Source organism: Zonotrichia albicollis, chromosome Z (genome assembly GCF_047830755.1).
Source record: "Zonotrichia albicollis isolate bZonAlb1 chromosome Z, bZonAlb1.hap1, whole genome shotgun sequence".
Taxonomy (NCBI): domain Eukaryota; kingdom Metazoa; phylum Chordata; class Aves; order Passeriformes; family Passerellidae; genus Zonotrichia; species Zonotrichia albicollis.
The window spans coordinates 22,286,832-22,304,300 of NC_133860.1; the positions used below are offsets into that span (position 1 = coordinate 22,286,832).

The 17,469-nt window shown below is 34.9% G+C and overlaps 1 protein-coding gene across 1 annotated transcript in view; it reads left to right on the forward strand.

Moving 5' to 3' along the window:
• FBXL17 (F-box and leucine rich repeat protein 17) overlaps window positions 1–17,469 on the forward strand; it is a 275,155-nt gene that overhangs the window by 88,960 nt on the left and 168,726 nt on the right. The window contains exon 6 of the mRNA XM_005490423.4: window positions 6,855–6,985. Within this exon, the coding sequence (XP_005490480.1) occupies window positions 6,855–6,985 (131 nt within the window). The remainder of the gene's footprint in view (window positions 1–6,854; window positions 6,986–17,469) is intronic.

The window sequence follows — 17,469 nt, forward strand, 5'->3', positions numbered from 1 at the left end:
TTAAAGGGGGTTTGTAAGAAAAATGGGGACAGGCATTTTAGAAAGACCTGTAGCAAGTAGTAACATTATCTGGTGCATCTGTCTTTCCCAGAATTCAGCTGTTGATGACATAATTTTTTGTTCTAACCATTTGTGGTTGGTTTTGTGTTGAGTACTTACCTGGTGTTTCATAACCGTTTAATAGTTATTCCAGTCTGAAGTTACTAGAGAATGTGGAATCTGCTGTTTGCTCTCTGTGGCCTGTGAGTGTGTCCCTCCAGGCTGTGCAGAGCTAGTTGCCTTCTGTCCAGCTTCATGTGTGCAAACTGGAGATAACAGCAGTGGCCTCGGTTGTGAAATTGCTTTGGGGCTGATGGATGTATAAAAATTGAGTAGTTTATTATTACTGTATTTTCCCCCTAGTAATATTAGCTCTCTTTAAAAACACTGCCACTTGAAAAATTCTAAATTACAGTGCTGCTGCATTGCAGAGCTTTTTTTAATAGCTAATTGTGGGGTATGAAAGAGAAAGTCTTATATACTTAAGAAAAAGAAGGAACATTCAGGGTTTATTTTCACTCTTTTTGTACTGAACACAATGGCAGTCAGAAAGAATTTGCTTTTTGAACAAGACCGTGTCATCAGGTTGGTGCCTTTTTTCCTTGAATTTATTGTAAACTGAAAAAAATACTGATAAAGTAAATAATGATTATTGGGTAAGATGAGAGGCACTTCATGTACATACACAGAAAGAAAGGGAAAAAAGGAGTGTATTTATATGCAATTCACAGTTAAAGTCCATTTGAAACCAGTTGTTCGTTCTGATGACCTGAATGTGTTTAATTTTCCTTTAGTTTTAATGTGTCAAACATCGTTACAAAGGAAGTGAATGACCTCCTCCATGACATCAGAGTATTTAGTCCAACGCTTATCTGTGTCATTTCTGTGGAGGCGGCAAGAATGTTTTAGTTTATCTTCTGGTTTCACCACATCTCCACTGACTGTTTTCTTGTTTTATCTTGTATTATTTAATTAGCTTTCTGTGTATAATTTTTTTCTTGTTTGCACTCATTCTCCCATCCACACATCCTTGTCTCTCAAGAGTTTATCCCTGGTTATTTTCAACTTTGCTTTTCCTGTAAGTGTGAAGATCAACACAAATATGAAAAGTGCCTGTGCATATTAGGTGATTGTGTTGAGCACAGAGTAGCCAGAAGGGTAATCATTGTTCATTAACTGTATGGGAATAAGAAACTTTGTATTCTTTTTAGTGAGGTACTGATTTTGTAGTGTTACATCTTTGAACTCAAGAGCAGTGGCATTTTCCTCCCCTGTTGTGGTAATTGCTTCTCAGCAGTTTAATTGTTGCATTTTTAATAGACTTTGTACAGCTGGCATCCGCAAATCTTGACATCTAGATATAGTTTTATTACCAAGCCACTTCCTTGGCTTCTTCCTTTGGTTTCTGGTATATATGCAAGAGTAATAGCTTTGTAACAATATACTCTGTGCTTCTACACCATATATTTCTGACAGACTGTCCGGTAATTTTTGTTACAGATATCTATTTATGTATGAATCCTTGTACAGAACCTCGACATGAAAAAAATTCTAACTTATTCTGCTAATCACCAATGCATGAAGACAGTTAATCTAAGAACTGTTTTTGGAATCATGTGATCTTCACTTCTTCATCTCATACTAGTTACCCATGTCCAATCTAACTTAGTGATACCTATGTCTGAGTTGGTGGTCAGTATGAAGTCAATCAAAATTTAGATTTATGGAGCAAATTTTTGGGCTTATTCAGTGTAGACATCATCAGTGTGACAGATACATAATGATAGTCTACACATGACAAGACTGATTTTACAAGAGCCTTTCTGAACTGGGGTAATTTATGGTTTCTTTCTAGTAAATGACTTGTTTTGACACCAGGTGTTCTGCCTTTTGCTCTTTTTATGGTAGTATTTCAGCATACATTCTGATCTTAAAATCATTAAGCTTCCTGCCTAAGGGCATGTTTGCTGTTCTTTGGCTAGGTACAGGGAAAACAGTATCTTAATCAATTTATATAATAAGCTGGATTTCATAAGGTGAAATATTATTTATTTCAATCTGTTTGCCTTTAGTAATGTGCCCTTTTAAATATTAGTCTTTCAGTGACAGGAAAAAGGCATTAAGTGAGGGTTTTGAATGCGGTGATTCTGGGACATTCTTCATGAGTGTTGGCTTGAAATTTTACCTGATATGGTGCTGTGTGAACATTTTTGCAGCTTGTCAACCTGGACCTGATGATTTTGTTGAATGAAGTTAAATGTGTCCCTCTTAAGAGGTTCTTCCTCCTATTTTGAAGAATTAGGTGGTTTTACCCAACTGCCATTTCTTTCAATGAAGTGAAAAAGACATTGCAGAGAAGACTGCATGGTTGAAAGTGTTGGATCTAAGAAACTTCTACTTCCCCTCTACTGCCCCCAAAAAATTTATTAGAAGTGCTTGACAGTAAATAACATGAAGGTGTAAACTATGAATCAGTAAAAATGGAATTCTACAACAACTTTCATAATTTATAAACTGGAAATGAGTCTTGTAACCCAGATACTATATATGTCGTTTATATGTGTGTGAAAGTCCCTGCCCTAGAGGTAATTAAATCTTTGTCCTTCCAACAGAGTTTTTGATTTCTTGTTTGTTACTTAAGCAATGTTTAGGTACTGTGAACCTTAATGTTTCACAGTACCTAAGAATTGAAATTAAAACTTATTAATATGCAAAACATATTAATCAGTCTTTGGGAAAATAGTCTCCTTTGTAACTATTCAATAATTTTCCAAATCTTTAGGCCATGTATGATTACTATTCTAGGATCACAGTATATCTGAATTGTGTAGTTCAGTTATGGCAACTCTTCAGTAAAAATTAATGAATGTGAGTGATTTTTAAAAAATATTTCATAGATTATATTGATATTACAAGCCAAAGAATATGGTTTACAGGTTTTTTTTTTCATGTTGCTGTTTTACGTTTCCTGCAATCATACATTTACTTTTGGAGACTTAAATCAGAGACCAGTTTATTCCCTGAAGGCATGTATACACAGAGTGTCAAGAAAATTAAGCTTAATTAGCAAAAATCTGTGTTTAAAGCTCATTAAGTCCTTATAAGGACTTACCTTCTGAAATTATTTGGCTGAAGAGGATTAATCTTACATTAATTGTTTAGCAGTGGACTTCTCAGTTATAGGTTTCAATTGGACTCAGGTTTAAAGTTCTTTTCCAACCTAAATGATTCTATAGTTCTGTTATCTTCTATGCTTTTTAGGGCAGCATATCTATACTGGAAATAGGGAAGCGTTCAATGGGAAAAAATTTGTGTACCCATTATAATAGCAATTTCTATACAATAACATCTAAATATTCACAGGAGTTGATACAACTACCCTTAAATTACCTATGATCCCAATGGTAATAGTAATTTTCTATCACCTGAAGCACTGCGCATATTTTAGTATTCCAAGTTTCAGTAGTCAAGATAGAAATCTTATTAATTGCATGACATTCCGGCACACAAACAGTATGATAAACTCTGAATCTTCAAATATATCATTTGGCATAAAATTTCATTTAAGGCAACCAACCAAAGTATTTAAAAACCTCAAAGGTTTTAGCATATTTTAAAATATCTGTGATCCAAAAGTAATTTCAACAAGAATGTGTTTATAACTATCACACAAAATTAAAGTGTTGCTGCTTTTAAAAAATTCTGCTATTTTCTGTTTCATATTTTAAGCCCTTTGCCTACTTATTTGCGTTGTGTGTTTTGTCACATTAAATATTTCTTTTTCCATTAAAACATTTTAACTGAGGTCGCTGAGTTCAAAGTTTAAATTCTCCTCATGCATGATTATTTGCAAAGCTATAAAATTAAGATTTCAAGAAAAGCTTGGATATCTGCAGAAGAAGGGCCCTGAAGTTGCTCAGTAAAATGGTGTTGCTGCATGAACAAAATAAGTTTGGTTAAAAAAAAAAACACAAAAGGAAAAATATTATGCATCCTAATTCTGTAAGATAGAGTATTTAAGTCACAGAATATAGTCTTGCTCTTGAATAAATACTGTTTAAAGGTACACTATTTTAATGTCAGAGTTTATGAATGCACTGTGGACGCAAGCATTTGTTTTTTAATTGTCTGCTTTGTAGAAGTTTGGTTTTTCTTTTTAATATACTATTTAGCTATGAGGGTTAATGTTTTTCTCTTCCAATTTTTTCATAGTAGTGATTGTAGCACTTTAACTGAAAATTACTTCTCAGTAATTCTCAGGTAATATATAAAGTATGAAATTTGTTGTTAAGGTATATATATATATTTTTAATGAAAAATTATTACATACACAGTAAATTGCATTTATTGCAATTTTGTGACCAGTAATGGGATGTTGATACCTCTTAAGTAGGCAGGGAGGTCTTCTTTTCACTGTCGTATTCAAATTGATCCAAAATTGTTTCAAGAGCAAGTGTGTATTCAGTTCTACAGGTCTTGAAAGCCATTGACACTTCTGTAATTGCAATTTTGAGGTTGTAGAGACTACATTATACTTGAGTATGTATCAATCTGAAACAGTCTCTTCAAACTTCTAAGACACAAAGGTTTTCTTCATTGAGTATATTGTGACTGAGAAAAAAAAGAATTAACCTGTCAAATAGGTCAGGTGTTTAAAATGAAAGAATGTAACAGTGAAAAAGACAAGTGTGAGTTGCTGTATACTGAATATAATATTAGATAGACTATTACTAGTGTGAAGGAAAGAAGCAATGAGGGAATGATCATTCTCCTGTAATGGTAAGGAGCAAAAATCTACCTTGAAAACCCTGTCCATTTGGTAGAAAGGAATTCTAGGAAATCAGTTTAGTTTTTGATTCCAGCCATGCAATGCCAATTTTTTTTTTTCCTGGGAAACTCAAATGCTTTCTGCTGCATTCATCACTGGATCTTTGAGGTAGATAATATGTGGTTGTTACCTCTTACCTAATTTGAAGACAGTTTTTAGGAATTTTTAAAGGAGTACTGGCCCCTTTCCAGGCATTGATACTTTGGTGTATATTTGTATATTTTAGTCTGTAAGGAATAATAATGGCAAAAGAATCACCAGTACTGTCATCTTCTCATAAGAAGAATGATGCTGAGAAAGAAAGATTGGGGTTTTCTTAAGTGGCAAGATTTTCTACTTGTCTTTTAAGTCTCCTTAGTCATTTAATGTCATAGAACATATACTTATTTTTTTTTATACTTATTTATTGTTGAATTGTCCAGCAGGTGTAGTTTATATGTCATAGGCATAGACCACATTATTGCCTGCATGGTTTAAAGGCTGAAATATCTAGTATGAATAACTTTATGAAGGTGGGGAAATTCACAGTTACTGAAAGCTTCCCCTTCTTGTAATTTATGCAGGAAAAAAAGAGAAATTGGTTATGAGCTTTTTTTTGGCACATAGAAGATAAATTTGATGCTGGTGCAGTATGTATGAAACGAAAATAGAGCTTGTAAAAGGTGGCTCTTTTGCCAACACAGTATCAATCACTATATGCTCTGCTCCCTAATACACAAAAAAGTTTATTTCAGAATTTCAGTGGCAATACAGCAAGTTACCTCCACAGTGATACCTGTGGTGGTATCATAATATTTGAAATATTATTGTCCTAGATTCTGTAGATGTACCCTAGAGATGTTCCTCAGAGGTGAGGGTTCTTGATATTATGCTTGTTTTGCAGAATTTTTGGGAATGGCATGTAGCTTGTCTTCAGCTTTTTTTGGAGCCTGTTAAAAGCTTAAAGAACAAAACTCCACTTTCTGTGGAAGGCTGCCTACATTTGAAGTCCTTTTCTCTTCTTTCTTCTTTTCTTCTCACCCCATGCTGCCACCTCCCCCCCTACCCACTTGTCCTAAATTCATTGACTTAATAATTAACTACTGAAGTGGACCAATTTTGTGATCTCAGTTGGATGTCTTTACCTAATCAAATCCTTAGTGACTTAAATCACTGATGAGGATCATTTTTTCTCTCTTATAGGGAAAGTAAATTTAATTAAAGTGTCAATATTGCCTAATGCAATTATTTTTCCAGAGTATAACAGAGATTATTTCAGACAGCTTAAAAAGCAAAGAGTACTTGGAGGTTATTATGACTAAAGTGATACTGGAGAAGTCTGTAAAAATTTTTTTTTTGCATCTATAGCTGATAAAAATTGTAAAAGGGTTTGCTTTTGAAGGACATGGGAATGATTAACACTAGGAATAAGTCAGTTTGATTAGTGCATAACTCCTAATCGTATTGTTTTGTGACTCCAAATTTTGTTGTTTAGAATATCCAATCTGTTATTGATAACAGTGCAAATGAGACTACAGTATAAATACTGTATTTTCCAGGGAGTTTGTATTATTTGTTTACTTTGAAAGCTTTATACTCTGGAGTTGCTAATTGCATTCATTTGAATCTAAGCACAAACATGCTGTCTCACTTCCTTCCATGCCTTATTTTTCCTGTGGCTCAATGAGTTGATATTTTACCTTGGTATCTTGTGCTCCATGTATTTATGAGGAGGAGGGCCTAGGCCCTTATTGTAGGTTGTATGACACCTTGAGTGAGAATATCTGGATTTTATGTAGTAACTGGGTGCCTGAATCACAACTTTGCTCAAGCTGAATTCTGTGAATATCTCTGGTATGTTTGCGTTTTGTAAAAGATATAGTAATCATATCTTTCATTACTAACTTGCACATACTGTGTAACTTCCAAAAAAATTGACAATTTTTTCAACAGTTATGTATGTGAATGAATTTCAGATTATTTCTTTCTCTCATATTTGTCTCAATAGCTAAGAAATCTTTCAAGCTTGGATCTACGTCATATCACAGAACTGGACAATGAAACCGTGATGGAAATAGTAAAGAGATGCAAAAACCTTAATTCTCTCAATCTGTGTCTGAACTGGATCATTAATGACAGGTAACTTCATTAGGGCATCCAAAAGCAGTGTAATGCAAATTTAACTGGTTCTGTTAGTTGCGAATAATTCCTCATGGCTTGGGGGTTGGACGAGATTGATTAAAGCAAATAATGTTTGCTGAGTGATTGTTCTTGCTTGTTTTGGGTAAATAATCCAGACACCTATTTTGTGGAGTGTTGGCCTATTTCTGCAATGGAGAACAGTTTAGTTGTGACCAGATGGCAGGACTAATTTGTTTAATGCAGATTTCGGGAGAATGTGCAATGTACAAAGAGTGAAATGTTCAATTGCTGTTGAACTGACTCAATTCAATAGGTGTCCAGGATTTAGATAAATTTATATGCAGTCAAACAGTGAAGCATACATTTCACTATATAAGTAAAAATAAACTGCTTGTGAATTAATAAGTGAAATTCTTGTATTTTTAGAAAGCAACATGGTTTTTGGCTGGTTTTGATTTTTTTTGCAAAGAACTTCAGAATCAAAATGGAAGAATGACACTGGGTTATAAACTAGCCTTTTCCTTTTGACCAGAATGCCTCCTATCCTGCTGTATTCCGGTCTTTTGATCAACTAATCTATTTCAACATCAAGTATGTGGACAAAGATGATGTATAGTTATATCACAGATCAGATGAAAAATGAGAATTTTAAAAGTGAGCATTTTTTTAAACAAAAAATTGAGCAAAGTCAGTGCCTGAGGGTACAGAGGAAAGAATATTTTTAATTACTTCTGCCTTACTATTTCATTATAACTGCTGTTTTAAACAAAAGGAAAAAGATACTTATAACAGAAAGGGGTTCTAAAACAGTTTCATATAAACCAGAATAATGTATTCTAGCAATTGTACTTCTTTCCTGTGATTACTCTTTGGTTTTTGTAATAAGGTACGCTTTCAAGGTTTTCAAAAGTCATTAAGGGTGTACTGATGTGTAGGTAGCTCAGACTTTGGTGAGAGTATAGTATTCTAAAAGTAATAAAATTGCATTGTGTTTGATAGGAAGTTCCAGTAACTTTTGCCATAACTTCTTTTAGTCCTTAAGACCGTTTTTTGGATTTGTTTGTTTAGGTCAGACCTTTGATGAAACTTCATTGGTTTTGAAAGGATTTAGTTGCCTCATCTTTCTGTTTGTAGGGCCTTATTTTCACATGTGGAATAAGGTGACTGGAAAATTCCAGGATAAGCTAGAAAAAATAATAAGAATAAAAATTCAAATTAAAAACCAGGCAGTTTTCAGGTTTTAATTAAAGTACTTAGAAACGTATATCCATCTGCTTGGATGTTTTGAGTACGACAGTCTGCTAAGTTTGATCTGCTGTCAAACTGTTCTTGAAAATCCTTTATTAGAATTGCTGTAATAATAAGTATATATTTTAATTCTATGCATATTACTCTAAAACTTCACACTGAGAATGAATTATAAGAATTGTGAATCTTAGCAAGACAAGGAAGCCCTTTCAAGGAGTGACAGATAATCTGCTTCTGTATGTAACTTCTAGTTGTTTATTTTTGCTTCTTAAGGTTTTCCATTACATGTTTTTTTCTGATTGTACTTGTTAGTACTTAATATAACAAAGTTTGTAAATTTGAATTATCTTCTAGTTAAAAAATAGAGAGAATTTTGAAAATAATTAATGCCTGTAAATCTGAAGCAGTTATTTGACAATTGAGAAATTTTTCCTATTTTAAAAGTGACATGAAACGCCAAATGCTACTCTGAACTGAGTAAAGTTGGTTGCTTTACTCCTCCTAAAAGCTCAATTGAGAATAATGGAAAATTATATAAAAGGAACATGATGAAACTACATGACTTTATTTGAATAAAACACCAGTTTAGCGCAGTATTTTGAGTGTACCCACGTTGAGAATAGAGGCGAGCTTTCAAAAGCTCACAGGACTGTTCAGGTGCTTGGGTTAAAATGCAAATTAGTTTAAATTATGTAAATTAGTCAATTATTTAAGCTTAACCCCCTTTTTTTTTTTATGCTGTTGGGTGACTCCTAGTCAGAGGGAATGTCAGAGGAGATTCTGTCTCTTGATACCTTTCCAGTGCATATTAGATAGTAGCAGTTTAATGTTTTTCCCAATTCCTGTTTTAAAATAAATATTAGTTCCACCTCTCCCCCACTCCCACCCCATTATCAAGCAGGTTTACTTGTGAAATTCAACTACACAGGACTTGTATTCCAGATCTTTTCAACCTTAAAAGGACAGTGTTCTGCTCACTTTACAGAACTGACGGCTGAGGCTTCTTTAAAGCCTTGGAAAACTGTTTTGCTCCATTTTTTGGTGCATAATATTGAGTGTGAAAGAAAACTAGAAAGTTTTTAAAATATCAGTATAACTTACAGGAGCTAAGTAGCTCTTAAGGCAGTTGATTATGGCTTGGCAGAAATAAGTCACTGGTTTTAAAACTTTCTTTCAGATTTCATGATTGTTTCTAGAAATCCGTTAAAATTCTTTCCATAAGCAAGAGTATAACTCTAGAACACTTACAGTTATGTCTTGCTTGTGACATGATGTTAGAGTTAATCCTGTGATCATTACATTTCTTCTTAAATAACTTAAATTTTCAGAGTGTAAGAGCTCTGCTTGGCAGGCACTTGCTAAGATTTTTGTTGCCGTGATTCTTCTGCATATGCAAGAATTGATGAAGACTGTTGTTTGTATGTTTTGATTAGAGCTCTTTTTTTTTTTTTTGACATATGCATCTAAAAATCTTATGGTGGACAATAAAAAAAAAATTACCTAAGACAAAAAATATGTTCAGTTGAGATACTCTTGACATTAGTTTTAAAATAAAGGAAAAAGCTCACTCAAAAGCTTCATATACTGTTTTTCAGATTGGTTATATTTGTTATAGAAAAAAAATCCTACTTCTTTCAAATATGAATAAAACCAAGCTTGCAAATTATTTTCATATGCATCATGAGTAGATTACATCAAGTCTTTGCAATTGGAAAGGATTGAGTTCTTTGTACATGGTGAGGTGAATAATATACTCTGAAGCTTGCTTTCAGTAACCTTATCACCTTGAAGTTGTTTTTATGGTCACTGCCCTTGTTCCTTTGAATTTCAGTTGATGAAGTAAACCAGAACATCTAGAAGTAAATGTTTTGTGGGAACAAATCCTGAGGGATTCAGGAAATGTAGTATGATGTGCTGGCAAAGTTTTCAGGGGTATATGGGTTTTTTAATGGTTTGAGGAACATCTGCTATTTATTATATCCATAATGATCAGGAGACAGACAGCAGACAGTCTAACTTTATTTTGTGAATCTCATCACTATGGACTGAGAGTTGCAATTCACTTCAACATCTGTGTTACATAATTCACTTAGGGACAGACATTTTAAAGCAGTGACTGAAATCTTAAGAGTGTTTCTGCTTGCTTCAGTCATTGTCTTACTAAAATATTTCCTTATATTTGTATAATATTTGTGTAGAGGATGTTTGCCAGCCCCTACTGTATCTATCTTTCTTCTTAGAAAGAAGAGAATAATGTAGATAAGGCAAGGAACTTCATTTGCAGGTACAGTGAGACTTTCTGTGCCATGGCACTGCCAGTCACCCAGGGTAAGATTCCACCTGCAATGCAAAATTATCAATTAGTTTTACAGTGAAAGGACAATATTTTCCCAACCATTTAAGATCTTTGGTTCTTCCTCTGTAAGTGGTGCTACATGTTCTTGTAATAACGTCTCAAGAGAGCTGCGTTGTTTCATGTATTTTATTACACATGTTGTGGGTGACTTTGACGGCAGGTGCTAAGATTTGCAGAGCATCTGAATGTTGTTGAGAGCAAGTGATGGTTGTGACTTGGAGGATGATATGCATTATCTCCATGGCACAGTAAAACAATGAGAATTTTACTTAGTTACCTTGTGGTGATATTGCTAGCCATCATTGGAGTGGCATTAATGTGCACCTCCTTGAGCTGTTAGCACAGATGAAAAAAACCTGGATGTAGTCCTGTTATTCCATTTCTGAGAAAGCAGGTCTTTCTTCTTTTTTGTTTCCATGAAAATCCACTATGGATAAACCAGAGTAGGCAGTGTAATGGGACAGTCTACTGTCCAGGGTGAGGATTATAGTTGGAGTCCAGGACAGAGGAACTTGTAAATACAGACATTTCACAAGGAGAGCGGTCAGGAAGTCAACATACAAAAGAAATTCAGTGGAAGCATGGAAACACACCATAACCCTGAAAATCAAACTGTTTGTACAGCCTCAGAGTCCGGAGAAAGGAGAATTCACCTTCAGAGATTCTCCAGCTCTTTTATTTGACTAGGTCACTAATGCACTACAAATTTCTCAGACCTGGGTATCATAGTTGTTGGCACAGAGCGTTTTGGGGTTTCCACATTGTTACTCAGTAGAATAAATTTTGTTAATGTGGTCTTCCATACATTAGAGAAGTGTTCAAAATTTTATGTTGACTGCCTACCATGAGTTCATGTAAATCCATGTAATCAGCCTTGGGAGCATGTGATGAGACCTGGATTTGTTGTGGGTAGTGGATACAGTGCTGAAGATTATTTCATCAGGAGATTAGCTCAATGTGTTTAGTCCCAGAGCTGCTTGTATATGTGAGTGCCCCAGCATTTCACTAGCAGATATGAGCATCACAGTAGTAGCTCTGTTCTTAGAGTGTATTTTTAATAAAATGCAAAGTTAGTGAGCACTAGAATTATTTTCCGGAAAAGCAAAAGAAAAGGTTTTTTCCTTCTGAAATTAAAAGTCTCTGCATATTTGACATTGAAATTATTTTAATGAAATTGCTTCCAAAGGAAGAATTCAAGGCTTTCATCTTGCCTACGTTTTTCCTAATCAAAAATGTCCATTTTAACTTTGATGACTACAATGCTAATATAGCATCTTAGCATTCATCCCTTTAGATGTGACTGAAGTTGCAATGTACTCAAGAGCATTGATACTTACTCCTGTAATATCTGGACTTGTGAATATAGTAAAGCCTTCCAGAAAATACCTGTACTTTTATGCTATATTTGTCATGAATCACTCTAGGTGAATACTAGAATTTAATTTCAGCTATTTCAAGTTATCTGAAAATCTGCATAGAGTACTCTGCATATTTATCAGATGTTTAGTCAGCTGCATTAAAAACTAGAACTCAATAAAAACTGAAATAATGTAACACAAGTTAATTTTACTTTTAAAATTACTTACTCTTTTGAATGTCATACTTTTTAATTAAATTTAGAGGAAAATTTGCTTTACCCTGCGGATGTTTTATGAAATGATTTGAGACTGACTGTCAAGTTTTTTTAAAAATTCAGAACAAAGCATACAAAGTTGGACAAAGAATACACCTAAGCATGGCAATTTTCTGTATTGACTTTAGGTTCTGGGTCTTGTATTATTTTTTTTAATGATTATAAAAAAAAAGAAAAAACCATCCCTTTTGTGATTAGTCCAGAGTAATGGGATAAAGTGAAATGAGACATCCACACAGGAGCAGCAGAGGAGTATGAGAAGAGAGGGGCAACAGAGAAAAGTATTATGATCTGAATGCAACCCACATTTCACATTGCCCTCTGGGAGAAGAGAAAAGGGAGTTGAGAGTAAACTTTGCTCAGCAAAAAATGGCATCTGAGGTGTTTCTAAATTTGTTCTTGTTTCTCATTGTCCTGCTCTGTCTAATTAGCAACTAGATCAGTTTCTTCAAACCAAGTCTGTTTTGGATAGGTGGCAAGTGATTTCCTATTCCTTATCTTGATCTACAGGCTTGTTCCATCTTTTGTTTCCCAGTCCTGCTGAGAAGGGGGGCTGAGAAGCAGCTGGGTGCCCAGCTGGCAGGCATTTAAGGTATCCTTACCCAATGTCCTGCACAGACTACTCCCATATATGTCCTACCCATGCCTGCAGTTCTCCAAGGACTGCTCCGTTGTGGGTTTTTTCCATGGGATGCAGTTCATAAAGAACAAGTTGCTCCAAGCATGAACCCCCCCGCAGCTTGTGATGCTGTGAATGCCGAGGTAGCATTTATGCTTCAGTGTGTCCTTTGGTCAACTTGGGCATTGTCACTCATATCTTATTTCAGTGATGTGATATCTTACATAATTTAGTTTTGCTCTTGTTGTGCAGTATTGTGTGAGAATTGCACCTTTCATGCCCACGAGTGCAGGATGAACTTCCTCCAGAATAAAGCAGTGGCCATATATTTATGCTGTTCTGGGTATCTTTGTTTTAAATGTTCTTACTCGTCAGTGCAGTGGAAAAAGAATGTGGGGTATGATTCCCCACATATCTCAGCAGTTACCCCAGAAATTATTAATCTTACCGGTGTTAGTCATCTTTTCAGCTTCTATTAACGTGCCCTGAATCCACTTTATAAAGGCTTCTGGGAACTGTTTCTTCAGCATTTTTATCAAAGAAATTAATTTTTACAAACATTTGATTAGAACAGATCACTCTCATACTATCTGCAGAGTTTAACCAATGATAAAAATCAGAATGCATTTTATATAATTAACTGTAACTTTCCATTTATTAGCTTTGGCCTGCTAATTCTACTTATCTCTATAACTGAGATAAAAGTGGTATGAAAATAAATAGTTTTTTTAGGGACCATTTTTTGGTGGAAGTGGATGTTATCAGAGACAGTAAAACTTTCAAGCTCTTGTCATGATTTGCCATGCTTTGCCATGCTTTTGTCTTTCTTAACATACTTGAAAAATGGGGAAAATAGTCCACTGTTGTCACACTGCTGAAATGTATAATAAATGACGGTCTGTAAGTAGTGAAAATATGAGGAAGGTGATTAAGTCTGACAATTCTCACATAAAAACTTGAGATGATAAATATCTCCTGTGATTAGTTGGTAATTTAGTGCAAGGGACGAACATCAGCCTAAACAATTTTATGAGTTGTGGCATAAAAAAAAACTCTGTGAGGTAGGTATGCACTTGTTAAACCAAAGGAGAAATTTCTTAAACTTAGTTGCTAATAATTAAAAATGGCAGACTTGACACAAAATGTGGCTTGATGATTTTCTGTATGACATTCCTTACAAAAATTAGGAAAGTGCAATGCTTCCTGAAGGCATAGAAATGACAGTGTATTATAAATCTGATTCCTCAGTGCATCATGAAAACGGAAAGGTTTTGTGTATATATAGAATTTCTGTACAGATAAAATACTTCCAGTGTTATAATTTAAAGCAGTACAGAAAATTTAAAAAAAATCCAACCTGCCATGGCTCTGAAAAAAGATGTAGTCTGCATTGCAATTACTGTTACATTCTGAGGATGCAACCTATAATTCACCATGCAGTCAGAACAGACACAGTACTTGAAAAGATGAGAGAAAAAGGGAATGGGTGTCCCAATGATTTACTGCACTGACTGTATTGTTTAGAGCCTGTCAGTATATCCAGTATAAATACCATTTGAAAGGAACATAACCAAGTTCTAAATTCACTTTAGGCTGTTTCCTGCTGCATGGGTTCTAAGCTCTAAATGAAAAAAAAAAAAGCAATTATTTGGTGGGGATTTTTTTCTTTGTATATGTGTGGGTGATCATAAACTTATCTTATGGTGGGGTCATGCAATCATATAAACAGGAAATGTGTCAGATGCTGCATACTAATTATCTTCAATCCTGATCAGGTTACTCAGTGAGCCCTGCATTTCTTTTGTTAAAACCAAAGAAAACTGGTGTATTCTGAATGTTCTGTGATGTTAAATGCAGGGACATTTTGTTGTTAGAATTCAAGATTAACCAATAGATACTGACTTGTAAAGAATACAGGATTTTAATGTACCTTTGAAGAGTTGTACTCAGCTGGAAGAGGAAGATAGTGATGAAGTGGAAGTTGAGCTGACAGAATGAATAACTTGCAGTATTATAGTATACTGCCCTGAAAGTGCAGTAATAATGTAATGAGGAAAATAAGCACTAATTTAAAGTGGTGGTCATGGTGATACCAATAGATATAGTCAGGGAAAAATAAGTAAGCAACACAAAGAATAAAAGTTTTGAAAGGCTAAAACTATGTCTCTCTGCTTGAAATCTTGTTGACTTCTGTTCATACCTTGTGATTGTGATTTGCTGTTTCTCAGAACTATGGTGAATTGGCTTCAGACTTCCTTCAGTACATGAATCTAGTTTTTTGTCTCATGGAGTAGAGAAGAAACTGGTAAATACTCACCTTCATGTGCCTGAAAGGAGCTAGGCCTCGGCCAGCTTGTCCTGCTAGCTTTCAGAGGGGCAGAGTTGTTGCCAGGCCTCACAGTTCTATACAGGAAAAATCCTGCCCAGTTATTAAATAGAGCCTGAATTTTTCACTGTCAAAACCGCTTATATCTCATTTATAACTTGTATAATTTCTGTCATTCTGTCATGCTGCTAATGCTGTGTCCATTTCTCAGCTGCCGAGTACAAGAAAGGTGTGGACATACTGGATAGAGTCCTGCAAAGGACCATAAATAAGATGAAGGGACTTGAGCAGCCGTCCTGTGAGGGCAGGCTGAGAGAACTGGGGCTGTTCAGCTGGGAGAACAGAAGGTTCAGTGTGAATAAGCACATGGAACAAGGGAGCAAAGAGAGCAGAGACAGGCTCTTTCCATTGGTGCTCAGTGACAGGTGTGGGCAAACACTGAAATACAGGAGGCTCTCTCTGAACTTCAGAAAACATTTCTGCACTGTAATGGTGGCTGACTACTAGCACAAGTTGCCTGGGGAGGCTGTGGCGTCTTCCTCCTTAGAGACAAGGATTCTAGGTGCCTTCCAGGCCTCTTCCAAACTTACACACTCTGTGACTCTCATACTACCTCTTGTGTTAGTGTTTTGATTGTTAAGGTAGATGGAGATACATGAACTGTGGTCCACCATAGCAGCCATATTCCTTGCCTGATTCTGATTTTTTAAAGTTTGTTGTGACGTATTTGAACAGACCATTATCTCCTGATTCTGGAAAATGCATTAGTCAAAGAGGTCCTAAAGAAGGCCCACAAGGAATTAGAGATATATTGCTATCAACATCATTGATGTTACTGCTTATAGTGAAGAGTGGGAAAAATTGTGTATTGCCATAATTCTTTTCTTGTCTTTCCAATACCAATTACCTCCTACTCTGATTTATTTCTTGTCTTAATTTTCATTCCCCTTCTCACTTTATCTGATAAAGTCTACTTTGTCTAGCCTGTGGCATTTAGGAGATGGTTGTGAGTCTGTGGTAGCCAGAGAGTTAAGAGCAATTCCAAATATAAAAAATTTTTTAAGTTCCAGTCACTCCAGACTGAGGTTTGTAGTCTGCTCCCTTGCAGTACAGTATCAAAAAATTTGTTTCCAAAGACAGTGGTTTTTTTCCTGTATTATTGTCATTCCTGCCTGTCCTTGCAACACTTCCTAGAACATGAGAGAAGGGAACAGGACTTTCTGTCTTGTTTCCAAAGGATAGAGTTAAAATAAAACTAGTTTACCTGCTCTTAGTGCTTTGTATTTCAGATTTTCACAGTTTTTTCACAGTCACCTTAGAACATTTTTATAGGTGGTTATTTCCTTTGACATGATCATTTTTTCTAATGAAAATTCCATCTATGCTTAGCTACTTAGTTTCACACAGGGTAAAGAGTCACCTTAGCTTTCTTGGGTCTGCTTAGTTCTACACAGTGGTATTTCTCTTTCCATTGAGAAAAGAAATCCTGTTACCTCTTGACATGCTGTAGCTAGCCAGATTTACCAACGCCTGCCAGCTTGTCATTAGTGGAGGTGTTTTAATAAAGTATATGGATCTCTAGTAAATGAAAAGTTCTCCTAAAAAAAAGAATTGTCTGGAGGCAAAACACTGCCAGTAGTGTTTTCCTGGCTTGTTCCTTAAGTTTCCTATAGACGGATGGAAGGCAAGCTGCAATGAAATGTTAACCTCCCTGGAAAGCTTTTCCAAGTCTGTGTACAGTAAAATAAAAAGATTGGTCTTCCATTCACTTTTAGAAAAAGAGCTTTCACAAATAGAAATGACAAGTCATTAATGATTAATTCTTTAATTTAATTCTGGTAAAATTAACTAATATACTTCTGTATGAGCATTTTATAGAAGTCAGCAGAATAACAAGCCATGCTTGATACATGATACATCTGGTTTCACACAAAAAAAAATTGTGTGTTAAAGTAACACACAAATAAAACTGGGTATTTGAGATCAATGCAGTTACAGTTTAGGAATGATTTTGATTTTTATTTATATTTTGTTACTTTTCTTTCAAAAAGAATATATCTTGACATTGATGCTTTTGCCTTTATATTTCACTTTTTGTATGCAAATATACACATACATATATAATATATTCTCTGGATGGCTAATAATAGATTTTTGCATATGAGTAGGTCTGCTAAAGGTGTTGAATAAATGAATGTTTCCTATTTAGGGAAGTCTTAAGGAAATCCTAAGAGTTACATCTAGGCACGTTTCTAAGTCTGATTTACTATAATTTGTTGCTTGACGAGTAACATATCAG